Genomic DNA, 10786 nt, shown 5'->3' with positions numbered 1-10786 from the left:
TAATTATTGGAGGCCAGTGACTCACCAGGGAATGGATGAACTCGACGTTTAAAGTTCTTCTGTATGTGTATTTCATGTACCGGTATAATATTCTTTGATTAGGTAAATCATAAAAATGCTCAAAATCAAATCAAATCAAAAGCAGCATTCCTCAGATCCATTGTGTATACTGTAGTTGAAACACCATTATATTTTCACAAAATAGCAAAGGTTGTATACAACATTGAGTAGCGCTTTTGTGTTATCAAAGGCTACATATGTTTCAATATTCTTCTTCTTTCTTATTGCTTCATCATTATAACCTTTCTCTAGAAGAAGGTTGATTCTGTTCATTGTAGTTGTAGTTAAACATGGATGCAGTATAGAACCTGATGTTTTTTTTTTGTTTTTTTTTTAATATGACAGCAAGAGTTGACAACTTTTAACTTCTCAGCAAAGCGGAAAAATTAAAATAGAAATTACTTGATTCTATTTTTAGGAAAAGAACCTGTACCATTATTGCATGCTTTAAAGCTTTCTATTGGAACATTATTTTCTACATCTCTATATATGAGTCAACACCAGCTCTATGGTCAACACTGATTCACTGGAATAAAATAATAAAGCTTAACAAATGTGAAATTTGTTACTTTAGAAACATTTTATTTAAGAACATTCCTGTATTTACAAGCATCAGTTATTTCATCTATTTACAAAAAGGCTCAAGTTTAATACACATGCAATGATAATAACATGGATGGACTTGATAACAATAAAAAATGGACGGATGCGATATGGAATAACTCCAATTACAGTTATATTAACACAAAATTGATTTTATGAATTGTAAAGGCTTTGAACCATGCATGTAGAGACAAGTAATGCTTTATGCAAATGATTTCGAGAAAAGCTTTTTTACCGAAGACATTTCAAATGCCCACTTATTTTTGAAACAAATATCGTTACTCCCCATGAGGCTTTTTTGTCTAGTATCCAGTAGTAACAATTGAATTAGTCACGATTTAGACATAGTAGGACCATGGAAATTTGCCCTTTGACTTCAAAGCCTCAAAAAATCATCATGATGGCTCTTCTTTTTCCACAGGGGTAAATATTCGAATCTACATTGTACATCTCTGGAAAGGAAAGATCCAGGAAGGCGCCGGCTTCAACAGAAAAAAAAGGTTGACTCATTGACTCCAGAAACTCTTGTTGATCATTAACCTTAACCATCCATTAACCCTAGAGTCATCAACATCCAACAGCATGTTTTGTTTGATTCTGTCAGATTGAGGACTGCGATTGTAAACGGATTATGATTTGAATGGGATCAGCAGAGTCCAACAGTTCAGGCTAGTAAAAGAAATTATACAGGATGGGTGAGAATAAACAAATCTTTATTTAATATTTCAGCCAGAAAACTTACTGACTATGAAGTTTACACTATAACAAATTTTTCTGTCAACTATTTCCCTCTGAAATTATGTCCTAAAAAAGGAAACAGCTGATATCAAATGATGCGTTTACTTGCTGAAAATTGGGCATTGTTTTCACTATTTTCTCCCAGCTCACACGACAGATCAAGCCCAAACAATGTTCTTAATAGGTTTGTTTACATGTATCTGGTTGTGACACAAAACATGAACACTGTCTGCGGCTACTTTGTAAGCTCTACCAATCCTGTATAATGCCTTTAAAAAAATATGGTGTTGGATTTTGTGAAAGAGTGCGGGAGGATCCTCCTCAAACAAATCCATGGATATAGGGTTAATGATGTATAACATTCCCGCCTTGTAACAGTAGCTCTTCACTGGATCAGTCGTCGCATCTTAGATAATGTCTTAAGTTCTCTGTACAATGTATTAAGAAACTCTTAGTGGTTGGAGATGTAAATGGTTTTGTGTTTCTCCAGAAGCTCAATGTCTCTCTCAAGCTGTTTCATCTCCGCCTCCATTCTTTCCTTGCGAGCCTTCTTAGGCGCTGTATCCGTCACGACCGACAGGCCTTGATACTGGTGATGGATCTCCTCCCAGTTTTTCTTGAGACCGTCGAGGACTAGTTGACGTTCCCCGTTGGTCAGCTGCTTCATGGCCCCTCGTCTGTAATGCTCTTTGATGTATTCATCGTACTCCTCTTGTGCTTGTTTGACTTCGGCGTTTCTTCGACGGAGGTAGTCTGGCACATCACCGTAGCCCTGTGTAAATAAAAATTGTTATGTTGTTAGAGTTTGCTTTCAAGAGTTCAAGTGTAGCATTTCCTGAAGTGAAGCATTTTCTGAATCATGGTCTTAAAGGGAAGGTACTTGTTTGGTAATTGTCAAAGACCAGTCTTCTCACTTGGTGTGTCCCAACATAATCATAAAATAACAAGCCTGTGAAAATTTGGGCTCAATCGGTTGTGAGAAAATGATGAAACAAAAAACACCCTTGTTAGACGAATTTGTGTGCTTTCAGATAGGAATAAAAGACTTCTAGCTGGAAGTCTTTTATTATTTTAGTGAGAAAATACCTCTTTCTCAAAAACTACGTTACTTCAGAAGGAGTTGTTTTCCACAATGTTTTAGACTATCAACAGCTCTCCAATGCTCGTTACCAAGTCAGTTTTTAAGTTAATATTTGTTTTGAGTTATTACCAAATGTGTTCCTTCCCTTTAAATCTAAGTTTCAAGAGTACAGTGTATTGCTATTCAAACTCAAGTCTGTCCCAGGATTGAAAAAAACTTAGGCATATTATTGGTGTACTCTCCTGTCCTATTGGCTCTAATACCAGAAAAGTCCACAGTAATGAACCATTAGGTTTTCCTATAATTCCAGCTCTGTACAACAAACAGAAGAAACTCGTGAACCCATTGCTAGCCCGGTGGTCTTTGATACCCTTGTTTTAGAGGGTTTTAATTGCTAAATGTGGCATCAATACATGTGACATATATCAATACATAATTTTGCAGGATTTTTGTGAAACTTAGGTTTAGAAAATCTGTTTTCTGATATTGGAAAAAAACTTTAAAAAATTGAAGGAGATTTCTAATTAAATATTTCAGGAATGGAAAGTTTGTAATCGGACACCCACCTTCTTGTTCAAAAACTTCGGGACCAGACCAGAAGGTTCAAGTGGATGAGTCGACCCCTTTGCTGTGTCCACAAAGTTCGCCGCTGGTTTCTTCGGCACAGACATGATGTTTTCCACAGCGTTGGTCGTGATGAAGTTCTTGTTAGATTTCAGGCCCATCAAGGGACGGTCTTCTTTCTTTGGTACCATGGGTTTTTTGGTGTCATCGTCGGGGTACTTGAAGGAGGTTTTGCCTGGCAGCACTGGTTCCTTGGAACGCTTGGCGAGGTACTCCCGTGGCGCGTTGAGATCCACCTTGGCTGGACCCATTGTCTTGTTGGGCGATTTGTTGACTTTCTTTTCTTGTTTCACATCAGAGCGAAACTTTGACTGATATCTATCAAATAAATAGGAAAGATTCAATTAATTTTTTAACAAATACAAAATTTAGACTTGGAGCACTTTAAAAAAAATGATGAAACGAGACTGGCATGATGTGCGGTAATCTTCAATTATTGAAGCAGCACTTCAAAGGAAGAAGAAGATGGAGACACAGATTGAGTTATATTAAGGCTAATTAGGGCGGAGTTGACCGGAGAAAACAAAAAATAATGTTGTGTAGCATCTGCGATTTGATATTGTCAGTCTGAATCAATGGGAACATGTCCATTTATTTAATCAAAAATTGTAATTAAAAACCAAGCAACGACACAGATGAGAATTGAGATGGGGTAGATTTTAATTTAAAAACAATTAGGCTAGTTTTGTTACCTCACTGCTTTTTAATTCAGTAATTTATAATTGACATCAAATACATTACTCTACTGTATTGTGACATCAATGATTAGGCCCCCGAGTTCTTGAATATAATTTTCTTCACCAAATTCTGCCGCGAGTGTGCGATGATCGCACTAGCGGGTCGGTAGCAATTTGTTGGTGGGTGATTTTGACACGCAGGTCGGGCGTGTCTCTCAGCTCAGGGGGGGACGGACAACACGATTTTTAGGAAGCGGTTCTTACCTCGGATTTTTCGGTGGTTTTACCTCCTCCCGAGGGATAAGATTGTAGATACTCTCCGACATAACTTGGGTAGACATCTTGAAGATTGTAATGGATTGATAACGAAGAGTTGATATGCAAAAACCGGCTATTTTTCAGTTGAAATACTGCTGTTGTTTCACTGCGAATTTAATGCACAGAGTGGTGTGTGACGTGTGTTTCCCCGTGTTTTGTGTACACAGAATTTTACCGCACGTTTCTACGTACCAAAACACACAATGATTTTGGGTCGCTAAGGCCTCCTGTTCGCGCAGGCGTAGTGCAGTTGCCAAACAAAATTAAAAAATAGTTACCCTTACCTGTTCTTTCGCAAAATAAATACAGATTGTGCTTAATTTTTGTTACGGGTTAAGTCTTAACAAAACGACAATAACTTCTTTTTGAAAAAGCATTATTTCAATCGATTAAAACATTTTTAGGTATGTTTTTGCTTCAATATATAACTCAAGTAAAAAATAAAGGATGGTTAGTTTCACAAAATGTGCATCCCAGCCATCCCAGCTTATTGGCATGCAGAGGCTACCATAGTTTTTTTTATAGGGCTTTAGAATAGACTTACATTCAAAAAGGCAACCACAGGTTCTAACGAAAATGTATATTATATTTGAGGTCTATTATCATTTAATTTCTTAATTGCGTCAATTTGAAGTCAGTGTTTATCCATGTCTGACTTAAATGTGAAAAATATTTACAATCAGAAGCTAACTTACATTTATTTAAATAAAAAATGCGTTACATAACTCCAAATAAAACTAAACGACTGGAAATAAAGGCTAGCCAAAGTATTTTTCAACCTCGCATCCACTTATTTTCAGCTACGTTGAGTCTAATGGGAAAACGCACAACATTTCTGAGAAAGAGGCGTGTGTTATGCATTATCGTCTGCATAACACCATTTCGGACTTCGGCCTTTGAACAGAGGTTGTTAGTTTTCTTTTCTTCCCCAATTTGGGTGGAAAACAAAAATTTAAGACTGACCGGAGGTGTAGACATGTTTTCCAGCATGGGGACTACAATGAGCATTCTAGCGAGGAGTGCTACGTGGGATTTTGCTATTCAGTGGGGACTTTTCGCCCTCGCTGCCGCACTCAAAACAGAAAAATTTTACGATTTAGCAGGTAAGCACATGCTTGACCGCTGGGGACCGGACGCCGAGTGCACCCGGGGGCGTGAGGACAGGAGGAAAAATAAAATACTGAAATAACATGTTGTTTGTTTTGCATAGTATAGTTAGCAATGAGCTCATGTAGCCTGGTTTGTGTTTTACCATAGACTGTAGTGTTGCTATATTTTCACAAATATAGGGGGGCCACGTTTTTTGTGAAAACAACTAATCTAAAATCTCTAATTCATGTTTTGTCAGAACATAGTCATAGATTTGTGTATTTATCACTGCACTGCATACTGGTTTAATTTGATCAATTAGTGCAGAATGCACAGAGTTGAAATTGTAACTCCTTGTAATAAAATAGCACACTATTCTATTTCGTTTTCTTCTATTTTAATGATGTGGCACTTTGAATAGCATTTGTAGTCAGCTGGAAAGGGAACTGATAATTCATTGTTAAAACAATATGAAACAAAGAGGGTCCACAAGTGCAGGGGGCAGAGGGGGACAGCTTTCACAGAACACTGAAGTAATCACATATACATGCTGACCGCGCCTTTTTATCAGCCACCTGTGAATAATTTATTATTATGGACAATCAGCATCCAATCCAACATTGTGAATCAATGGAAAGGGCAAACTTCATTTAAAAGGTTGACTCCACTGCTGCCTCGTATGTCTCATTCTGACAGAATTATTGCCTTCTTGTCCTACAGGTAGTGGTACATTTCTTCTGCTGACCTACCAGACCCTGAAATGGGGAGGGACGCAACATTTTCGTCAGACTGTTCAGAGCGGAATGGTTGGTCTTTGGGCCCTTAGGTAGGTTAAGAGTTACATCTCTGCCTCTACCAGATCTACCCCTGCAAAAATGGAGAAAGAAATGTGTACCAGAGAGTGGAGGATAACGGAGGGTCTCTCGCCAAGGGGGTTCACAGGCCTGATGCTACGTGAGCAAGACACGTGTTCGAACACTCCCAATCACATTCTGCACGATTCTGCCGCGCGTGCCAAACAAACGCGCACGCATGACCGAGTTTGTCCGACCACAATCATTGCTGTGATTGGTCGAATGGGAGAACGCGCAAAAGGATCAGTCCATTGCTTCAAGTGCCACTGGTCATTGCCTTGGACGGTGCCCCTAGAAATGGTTAAAAGAAGAATTTATACATGTAAATGCCTCATAGAGGTGCCCTTTACCAAGGAGAAATTGCCTTGGTGACTGTGCCCTATCTAAAAAATGAAGCCTCGGCCTGTGTTGTGTTTTTTTATCAACTGATTTTGAATTTTTTGTTCCAGGCTCGGGATGTATTTATTTTCCCGTATCATGGGTGATGGTGAGGATCGTCGCTTCAGACAAGCGAAGGAAAACTTGGGTCTTTTCTTCGTCTTCTGGACAGTGCAAGGTAAATATTGGTACTCTCAACAGCATCAAGTAAAATTCCTGTAGTGAAGTCCGGTCATACATGTACTTCCTGTGAATGTTTCGACCATCAGGGTCTGGTTGGTGTATAAAATCATCTTTTTTGAAAAGATTGCAATGATTCCAAGTAAATACATGTAATTGTTAATGGCCAGACGTTTTGACCCTGGCAGAGTCATTCTTAAAGTCTCGACCCGAAGCCTTTGAGAAAAACTCTGCTTGGGTCGAAGCGTCGGGCCATTAAAAAACATCATTTTCCCCCAATAATGATTCATTTTTGTCTTGTTTTGGTTTTTAAATTTGATTTGCAGCGATTTGGGTGTGGATCACTCTACTTCCCACACAGATTCTGAACGCTGAGAGAAACGACAAACCTATTGGAATGAGAGATTACATTGGGTGGGGACTGTTTGTGGTTGGTTTCATCCTGGAGGTGACGGCAGACTACCAAAAAGCAGCTTTCAGGCAAGACCCTAACAATGTGGTATGTGGTTGGCGCGTTGTAGTTTTATATTGTATTCATTAATTCTATTACACATCTAATGGCATAATTAGGGCAAGAGGCCTCATAATAGGATGAATATAAAACGAGACGTAGGGCCTAATGTTTATTTGGGAGGAAGTTCCAAGTTGTGGTAGAAAATTACCTCTTTTTCTAAAACTACATTACTTCAAAGGGGGTTAGCCCTAACAAATATTTATAATATCAACTGCTCTTTACCAAAGTAAGTTTCTATGGTCATGAACTAATGCACTAAGCTGAATTAATCACAAGAACTATCTCTACCCTCACAGGTACTCATTTACCTCTGGTTGATGAGAAGCAGCTATAGTTAAATGTCTTGCTTAAGGACACAATTGTCATTACCAGGGCCCAATTTCATGGCTCTGCTTTCCGGCGACTTCTGCGCATACGATCGCAATTCCCCGCTTACGTGCAAGCGCCGAATTTCTGCGCTAGCCTTGTAAGCGCAGAATGCCTAATAACGTGGAGTATGCACGCGCAGAAGCCCAAATTCGCCGCTAACCCGTTTACTGTGAGTACAGAATTCCCTGCTTCCGTAAGCCCTGATTATGTGCTTACGGTAAGCAGAGCCATGAAATTTGGCCCTGGATTCGTGATGACTCAGCAACCAGATCTTGAATCTAATGCACTAAACATCTCGGCCAAGCGGACTTGTTATTTTCATTTAATAAAGCGGGCCTTGAACTTTGCTTTTGAAGGGGCATGGCAATTTCCCTCTGGTAAGGAGCCCTTCTACATGTATGAGGAAAATGTAAATTTTATTTGGTACTTTGCAAAGAGCACCACAGCAACAGCTAAGGTCACCACAGCAGATGCTGCAGGTGACGTTGGTTTTTCGAGCCCTATTAAAGTAAATAATTTGTTTCCACTCTGTTGTATGAAACAGGGCAAGTTCATCAACACCGGCCTATGGAGCATCAGCCGTCACCCAAACTACCTCGGAGAGATCCTGGTATGGTCAGGTCTCTACATCTCCGCCTCGTCAGTCATGTCCGGTAAGCAGTATCTTAGCGTCATCTCCCCCATCTTTGTCTACTTCCTCCTGACTCGGGTGAGCGGCATCCCCCTGCTCGAGAAGTACGGCCTGAAGAAGTGGGGGAGCAACCATATGTATCAGAATTACCTTCAGAAGACCCCGGTGTTGTGGCCGAAGCTCTGGTAGTGCCTCGAGCTCTGGTAGTGCCCTAAGCTTTGGTAATGCCTCAAGCTCTGGTATTGCCTCAGAATTATCTTCAGAAGGCCCCGGTGTTGTGGCCAAAGCTGTGGTAGTGTCTTTGGAAGGTGTTCAAAATACTGTCATTAGCAGGCCTTACACTTCGGTCTTGAAGGGGCAAGGCGATTTTCCTCTTGTTAGGGGCACTCTATGAGGAAAAATTTAAACTTGTTTTGAAGCTTTGTAAAGGGCACCACAGCAAACGCACAGAGCACCAAGTCAATTGTTATGGGTGTCGTGGGTTATTTTGAGGATTGCATTTGGGCCCAATTTTATGAAGCTGTTGAAATGTGTAACTCAAGGAGTTCCAAAAAATGTAGGTTTGTTGAAATGATGACATCAAAATGTCATCATTTCAACAAACCTACAATTTAGATTCTAATGTCAGACCTTTTCGTCAGCAATGTCCTTCATTCCTAGTTTACCTGGGCCCAATGGACCCGTTCCCATGAAATATGTTAATCACATTCATGCATGCGTACAGACCCTGTTGGTTGGCAAACACCATAGAGTTGTGCACTAAGCAGACGCGCAATCGCGTCTGCGTCACGCATCCATTAGCCGTGTACAAAACAGCGCGATGTTCCCTCATTTTGCCAACCAAAACGTTAGTGCGCACGCGCTATGTGCAATTTACATATTTCATGGGAAGGGTCTATTTCATAGCTCTGCTTACTGCCAAATTCTGCATTTTCGATCACCATTCTTTGCTTACAGGGCAAGCGCCAAATTTCTGTGCTAGCTGTGTAAGCGTAGAATGCCTTGTACTGTTAAGTTCCCTGCCAACCCATGAAATACACTTGACATAAGTGCGGAATTCCCTGCTTCTGTAATCGTGGATTCTTTTGCGGTAAGAAGAGCCATGAAATTGGGCTCCGATATCGTATGTTTAAATAAGCAACTTTTGAGTTGGGTTCCACCATTGCATGGTTACTGACCATCTTTGCACAAAGTGTTTATTCACTTCGTATAGTTAACAAGACATTATACTTAAACATTTACACCTTAATTACCAAAATTGACCACTGGTTCCATTTCATGCAACCCACCATCTCAAGCAATAATAAATGTGTTCTCTCCGGCTTGAATCAAATCTAGCATTTAAGGGCCTTTTTTTTTTTTTTTTTTACACACCAACAAAATTACCAGCAGCAGTAGCTAAAAGGGTCACTTAAAGGCAGTGGACACCTTTGGTAATTGTCAAAGACCAGTCTTCTCACTTGGTGTATATCAACATATGCACAAAATAACAAACCTGTGAAAATTTGAGCTCAATTGGTCGTTGCGAGATAATAATTGAAGAAAAAAATACCCTTGTCACACGAGGTTGTGTGCTTTCAGATTGATTGAACGCTTGATTTCGGCGTTTCCCACAACGTTTTAAACTATCAACAGCTCCCCATTACTCGTTACCAAGTTAGATTTTATGCTAATAATTGTTTTGAGTAATTACCAATAATGTCCACTGCTTTTAACAATGGAAACGGTATAAGTTCATGTTTCAAGAACTTGATAGGCAATGAAAGCAAAAGAGAAATTTTAATGCCATTTTCCTCTTCATCTCAATCAAACTTAAGTGAAAAAGAAACTGGCAGATTCTGGTTTGCTGAAAAGAGAGACTCGCGTGACAGGGTTTATAAGTAAGCAGTTAAAGCATGTGTAAGCAAAGCCCTTAGTTGAGATGATGGGTTTGGTTACTTAAAGAGTCAAAGGTAGAATGTGGAACTATCAATATTAATTTCAGGAAATGTTGAGTTAAACTAACAACTTGAGTGTTTTTTGTTTAATTTAATTTAATTTCATACATTATTAGTTCCTGGTAGCATTGTTTTTCGTTTGAGTTGTAATTGTCACAATTGTTTCGTTTGAAAAACCACATCACTGGTTTTGATTTTGTTTGTTTCATACATTGTACTTAGTTTCACAAATATTCTTTTTGTGTTTGCATGTACATATTTCATTATTATTTTCTAACATCCAACGTTCATTAACAGTCTGTTTATAGATACACAATTTGCGTTTAGTTGAACTCAAATTTATTTTTTGTTGATTTCAACAAAAGTCCAATGCTCAAACATTAAGAGAAGACATGAGAATTCGAAAATAAATTAGCATGTTTCATCTGCAAGCCGATTTAATTTTACATCTGGACGAAGATGATGAATCTTCTTTTAAGGACAGGGTTTCCGTAGGTCCTGCAAGGAATGCATGTCCAAAGTCCAAATTTAACATCTATTAAACGTCCAACGTCATCTAAAATTTCAGAATATGTATACTTATTTCTTCTCTTTGGTTTTGTTAGAGCAGTTTGGCCTTCTTATCTTACTCTGGGGTGTGTGTTAGTTTAAATACTAATAAAAAGATAATCATGATTTGTAAATGTTTCAACCAAAGAAAGTAATTGTGAAATAAAATAGTAGAATAATTATT

The 10786-nt window shown here is 39.0% G+C and overlaps 2 protein-coding genes across 2 annotated transcripts; one reads left to right on the top strand and one right to left on the bottom strand.

Annotated features, from left to right (window-relative positions):
- Nucleotides 1-618: 618 nt before the first annotated feature.
- On the bottom strand, nt 619-4286 carry LOC139949112 (enkurin-like). Its single transcript, XM_071947516.1, has 3 exons — nt 4048-4286; nt 3049-3424; nt 619-2173 (listed from the first exon to the last, which is right to left on the bottom strand). Exons 1-3 carry the CDS (start codon nt 4122-4124, stop codon nt 1853-1855), a joined length of 774 nt encoding a protein of 257 aa, XP_071803617.1. The 5' UTR covers nt 4125-4286; the 3' UTR covers nt 619-1852.
- Nucleotides 4287-4974: 688 nt separating this feature from the next.
- LOC139949037 (uncharacterized) lies at nt 4975-10711 on the top strand. The gene is made up of 5 exons (XM_071947438.1): nt 4975-5204; nt 5911-6016; nt 6494-6600; nt 6929-7101; nt 8030-10711. The coding sequence occupies exons 1-5, from the start codon at nt 5078-5080 to the stop codon at nt 8303-8305; spliced, it is 789 nt and encodes a 262-aa protein (XP_071803539.1). The 5' UTR covers nt 4975-5077; the 3' UTR covers nt 8306-10711.
- Nucleotides 10712-10786: the final 75 nt, after the last annotated feature.

Source organism: Asterias amurensis, chromosome 16 (genome assembly GCF_032118995.1).
Source record: "Asterias amurensis chromosome 16, ASM3211899v1".
Lineage (NCBI taxonomy): Eukaryota > Metazoa > Echinodermata > Asteroidea > Forcipulatida > Asteriidae > Asterias > Asterias amurensis.
This window is presented reverse-complemented; position numbering and strand designations above follow the sequence as displayed.

What these genes read in the sequence shown, in the direction of transcription:
- LOC139949037 (XM_071947438.1), top strand. Translation starts at nt 5,078, where the DNA reads ATGTTTTCCAGCATGGGGACTACAATGAGCATTCTAGCGAGGAGTGCT. An exon ending in AAAATTTTACGATTTAGCAG is followed by an intron (nt 5,205 to 5,910) that starts GTAAGCACATGC and finishes CTTGTCCTACAG; the next exon opens with GTAGTGGTACATTTCTTCTG. An exon ending in GGCAAGACCCTAACAATGTG is followed by an intron (nt 7,102 to 8,029) that starts GTATGTGGTTGG and finishes TGTATGAAACAG; the next exon opens with GGCAAGTTCATCAACACCGG.
- LOC139949112 (XM_071947516.1), bottom strand. Translation starts at nt 4,124, where the DNA reads ATGTCTACCCAAGTTATGTCGGAGAGTATCTACAATCTTATCCCTCGG. An exon ending in AAACCACCGAAAAATCCGAG is followed by an intron (nt 3,425 to 4,047) that starts GTAAGAACCGCT and finishes TTTATTTGATAG; the next exon opens with ATATCAGTCAAAGTTTCGCT. An exon ending in CGAAGTTTTTGAACAAGAAG is followed by an intron (nt 2,174 to 3,048) that starts GTGGGTGTCCGA and finishes TTATTTACACAG; the next exon opens with GGCTACGGTGATGTGCCAGA.